This window comes from Euphorbia lathyris, chromosome 2 (genome assembly GCF_963576675.1).
Source record: "Euphorbia lathyris chromosome 2, ddEupLath1.1, whole genome shotgun sequence".
In the NCBI taxonomy this organism is placed as follows: Eukaryota; Viridiplantae; Streptophyta; class Magnoliopsida; order Malpighiales; family Euphorbiaceae; genus Euphorbia; species Euphorbia lathyris.
Window position 1 is genome coordinate 58,761,343 of NC_088911.1, and position 2,903 is coordinate 58,764,245.

General features: G+C 34.2%; 1 protein-coding gene across 1 annotated transcript; it reads left to right on the plus strand.

The window, feature by feature from the left end:
- Positions 1-1,315: 1,315 nt before the first annotated feature.
- LOC136220496 (histone H2AX-like) lies at positions 1,316-1,930 on the plus strand. The gene is made up of 2 exons (XM_066008315.1): positions 1,316-1,549; positions 1,646-1,930. The coding sequence occupies exons 1-2, from the start codon at positions 1,367-1,369 to the stop codon at positions 1,865-1,867; spliced, it is 405 nt and encodes a 134-aa protein (XP_065864387.1). The 5' UTR covers positions 1,316-1,366; the 3' UTR covers positions 1,868-1,930.
- The last annotated feature ends 973 nt before the right edge of the window (positions 1,931-2,903 follow it).

Here is a 2,903-nt window from a genome sequence, read left to right on the forward strand (position 1 = left end):
TAGTGGGCCCTGAGCCCACACAGTTTAGTCCGTCAACGGCTCCCTCATTTGATAGATACATCAATGAGATGTGAGTCCTATAATAAGGTCTGTTTATCTCGCAGTCAATTCGGTATTTCATGCTCGTACCAAACACATTGAACTTGATTTCCACTTTGCTCGTGAGCAGGTTGCACGAGGATTTCTTTTGGTTCTCTTTATTCCATTTAAAGAAAACCAAGCCGCTGTCGAGCACTCGTTTTTTTTAGTAATATGTCCTCGACTTCATTTATGCTCTCGGCATTGGCTTGCGTGGGCATATTAAGGGTGTTTGTTTTAACTTTTTGGATGAATATTTAAGGTTTCACTACAAACCGTGGGAAATATAATATTTGGTTAGGTGTATACAACAACAACATTTATCATTTTTTTATTGAAATAATAGCTTTTTGGAGCTTTTCACGAAAAGCTCTAAAAATGAATTTTTCGTGAACAATTGTTTGTATTTATTTGACATTGACAAAATTATTATTTTTTTTTATTTTCACAAAATACATTTCTCTTTTAATGTTTATTTATATTTCTATAACATTATTGCCGAAACAATAAGGTTTTACTTCGTTAGATAAATAATTATTTTTAATTTTTATTTAGTTATTTAGATTATTTTTATTAATTTATGTATTATAATTTTTATTTTTACAAATTGTTTATTGATTAATTTAAAACATGTCCATATTAGACATTTAAATAAATAATTTATTAGTTCATATATTGTTAATTAACACCCTTTTTAGTTATTGTATTTTAATAATAAATTATTTAGTTATTAATTATTATTTTATTCAACAGTTCTGTCATCACGTATTTGAATTATTAAACACTCCAATTCTTTTTAAAAGACTAGACAATTGAATAAAAATATTCAAGAAATAAAAAATATATTCAATAAAAATGTAGGAATTAATAAATTATTTATGTTAGACATTTTAGATATTAACAACAACGACTCAATCAATTAATAATAAACCGGTAACAGTTAGTTAACCACTGAATCAAACCCAGTCACTTAATAGGTTTATCTCTTCCCCACGGTGACTTCTTGTACTCTGCCTATTATTTAGGGCAGTGGGCTTCAGTTATGCATGAATTGTATTTGCATTGAACTCTTCTTCTTCTTGCAATGATTCGTTAATCATATCAGTTCCTCGAAGTTCGCTTCACCTAAATGAAAATTTTCATTTCCGCGCCCTTTTGCCACGTCAAAGATCATCGTGAAATTAAAATCAACCAATAAAAAATGCATTTCAATTTAGTATTTAAACTTAGCATCCATCTCCAACTCTATTCTCATCTCATTGCTCTCTTTTCTTCATTTGAAATCAAAATGAGTTCAGGTGGACGGGGTATGTCAATCAAATCCAAGTCGGTTACCAGATCATCTAAAGCTGGTCTCCAGTTTCCTGTTGGCAGAGTCGCTCGTTACCTCAAGAAAGGTCGATACTCAGATCGTCTAGGGTTTGGTTCCCCTGTCTATCTCTCTGCTGTTCTCGAGTACCTCGCTGCTGAGGTTTGTAATTAGTTGATTCCGTTTCCTCTTTCTTCTCTTCAATCTCCCCTCCCTGTTTTCTTTTGTGATTGATCGTTTCTTATTTTATGGATTTAGGTTTTGGAGCTTGCCGGCAATGCTGCAAGAGATAACAAAAAGAACAGAATTATCCCTAGGCATATTCAACTTGCCGTCAGGAATGATGAGGAATTGAACAAACTTTTTGGGAAGGTGACGATTTCTAATGGAGGGGTTTTACCTAATATTCACCAGAGTTTGCTGCCAAAGAAGCCCGCTAAAGGAAAGGGCGAAATTGGTTCTGTTTCGCAGGAGTTTTAAGATTGTCTTGGTTAGCATAGATTTTAGTTTGCCTTTGGTTTGTAAATTTCGTTATGATAAATAAATGAAATCGACAATTGATATTTTGATTTATCAGATTTCTGAATTGTTTTTTGAATGGGCTAATTACAAAAATGGGTGTAATGGAAGACCCATTTACATTTTCAGACCCATTATCAACCAACTTACATACATAGGTTGATTCATTTCGAAATACTTACAATCCCCTTCGTATATATAAGAAACTAACTCACAATTCCTTCTCTTCTTCTCTGCGCCTCTCTTTTAACTTGTTGATGTTGTGTTTTTGAAGTTAGGCATTTGTAAAATCTGTACTTCAAGTTAGTCGCGGAAGATCGCGTACTTCGCAGATTATGATTTTGATTCGCGAAATCGTAATATGTGAAGTGTATGGAAGGTTGTGTATACATTTGTGGAACTAGCAGTTCGCGGAATTCGCATATGGAATATCCGCGAAGTATGCGAAGGTATGGTGTTTCATTCTTTGTTTCGCATACTTCGCATATATTACGTATTTGCGAAGTATGCGAATTCGCATGTGGAATATCTGCGAATGATGCTAAGTGTATGGAAGGTTGTGTATACATTTGTGGAACTAGCAGTTCACGGAATTCACATATGGAATATCCACGAAGTATGCGAAGTGTATGTGCGAAGTATGCGAATTCGCATGTGGAATAACTGCTAATTATGCGAAGTGTATGGAAATGTGTGTATACATTTGTGGAACTAGCAGTTCGCAGAATTCGCATATGGAATATCCGCGAAGTATGCGAAGTGTATGTGCGAAGTAATCGAATTTGCATGTGGAATAACTGCGAATTATGCGAAGTGTATGGAAATGTGTGTATACATTTGTGGAACTAGCAGTTCGCGGAATTCGCATATGGGATATCCGCGAACTACGCGAAGTGTATTTGCGAAATATGCGAATTCGCATGTCATATAACTGCGAATTATGTGAATTCGCATATGGTATAACTGCGAATTATGCGAAATGTATGTTATTTCATTC